At 45.2% G+C, this 1,511-nt stretch overlaps 1 protein-coding gene across 1 annotated transcript; it reads right to left on the reverse strand.

Annotated features, from left to right (window-relative positions):
• Window positions 1–496: 496 nt before the first annotated feature.
• Window positions 497–1,292, reverse strand: LOC133779946 (uncharacterized). The gene is made up of 2 exons (XM_062219842.1): window positions 949–1,292; window positions 497–862 (listed from the first exon to the last, which is right to left on the reverse strand). The coding sequence occupies exons 1-2, from the start codon at window positions 1,213–1,215 to the stop codon at window positions 497–499; spliced, it is 633 nt and encodes a 210-aa protein (XP_062075826.1). The 5' UTR covers window positions 1,216–1,292.
• Between the last annotated feature and the right edge of the window lie 219 nt (window positions 1,293–1,511).

Below are 1,511 nucleotides of genomic sequence, written 5' to 3' on the forward strand. Positions count from 1 at the left end.
GGCAGAGGGAGGCTGAATGGAAGATGTTGAATGGTGAGGATTTTGTGAATGCTGGAGAGAAGGGAAGCTCTTGGAGGCACGTGGGCTTGGGCCTGGCAGGCTGATGGCTTTTCAAAAATGCCAGAATCTCTTTGTTTTTTCCACAAAAATACCACAAATGAAATAATTCTCCTACAAAATAAATTATAAACTAAATTAAAATTAAATATTTTCATTAATAAAATATACCATATAACTCCCATGAAAACATTAATTAAAATTTAATTTACAAAACATTCACTTTTCAATAAAATCAAATTTTTAACATTCAAACTAACAATACTAATTTTAACTAATTCAATTACAACATAACACAATAAAATATCTATAAAAACATATAAAAATCTAGAAAACTACAATAAGACTAATAAATTAAAAATTACATAAAAACTTAATAAGTTAATTAAAAACTCAAGAACTAAGCAACAATTAGCATATAAAATATGGTAAAATAACTCTATTTTGTAGAGTTATCAACCAGCAAGCACGCCCAGAGACTCGGTGACATGAAGGAAAAGTCAGCCTTCGGATTGTAGGCCCAGCAGTGGTAGAACAGATCTTCCATGGACTGCTCCGAAGTGGTCCGTTCGGCCTCCAGGGCGGCCTGGATCTCAGTCTTCGCGGCCTCGAGGTCTGTCCGCGAGGTGGCAAGGGAGGTCTCGAGCTCTTGGACCTTTAAGCGTGTCTTCTCCAACTCGGCCTTCGAGGTCGCCAAGGCATCTTTAGTCGCCTTAGCCTCCTGAAGAGAGGCCTGGTGCTCGGTCCTCATATCCTCGAGCTGAGTTTTGGCCCTGACGATGCTTCGGTGAAGAGCGACAACGCCCTGCGAGAAATGAAAAATAAATTGCCTTAGAGGAAAAATAGGGCAAAGTGTAATGGTAGAAGCTTTAAGAGAACAGGGCAGCTTACCGTTAAGGTCATGCCCATTGAAGACTCCATTACGCCAACCGGGCTCATTGTCTCAATGGCCCGGAGCTCCTTCTCGGTGAATTTGTATATATGGCTGACGGCGTAGTTCACCGACTCATACACCGTTCCCCGGAAGGCCTCTGGGATCTTCTCCAAATCCTGGGGAGTGACTGGGATGCGTACATCGGAGGCCACCACGGCCGGAGTCCTAAGCTCCGATCCCATGTCCTGGGTGGCGTCTGGAGCTCGCGGAGGTGGTGGAGGCATTTGGCCTGCTCCTGCAGAAGGGAGAATCGCTCCCGCGACCTAGTCTGCCGGGTTTTACTCCTTCTCCTTTGCTGGAGACTTGGTGGAGACCCCAGCGGCGCTCTTGGACCCCCGGAGCCTTTTCAGTCTTGGCCTGGCTGAGGGGTTCCCCCCGAAGACTGAGCCTCGCAAGCTCTCCTCGGGCTGAGACATCTCTTCTGTCAAAACAAAAACATGGTTAGTACAAGTTAGCAACCATACAGAGACAAAGACAAAGGGTTAAAGATAAAAAGTATGTGAATACTAAGGGAGCCCTA

This window comes from Humulus lupulus, chromosome 5, assembly GCF_963169125.1.
Source record: "Humulus lupulus chromosome 5, drHumLupu1.1, whole genome shotgun sequence".
In the NCBI taxonomy this organism is placed as follows: Eukaryota; Viridiplantae; Streptophyta; class Magnoliopsida; order Rosales; family Cannabaceae; genus Humulus; species Humulus lupulus.

What these genes read in the sequence shown, in the direction of transcription:
- LOC133779946 (XM_062219842.1), bottom strand. Translation starts at nt 1,215, where the DNA reads ATGCCTCCACCACCTCCGCGAGCTCCAGACGCCACCCAGGACATGGGA. An exon ending in CAATGGGCATGACCTTAACG is followed by an intron (nt 863 to 948) that starts GTAAGCTGCCCT and finishes CATTTCTCGCAG; the next exon opens with GGCGTTGTCGCTCTTCACCG.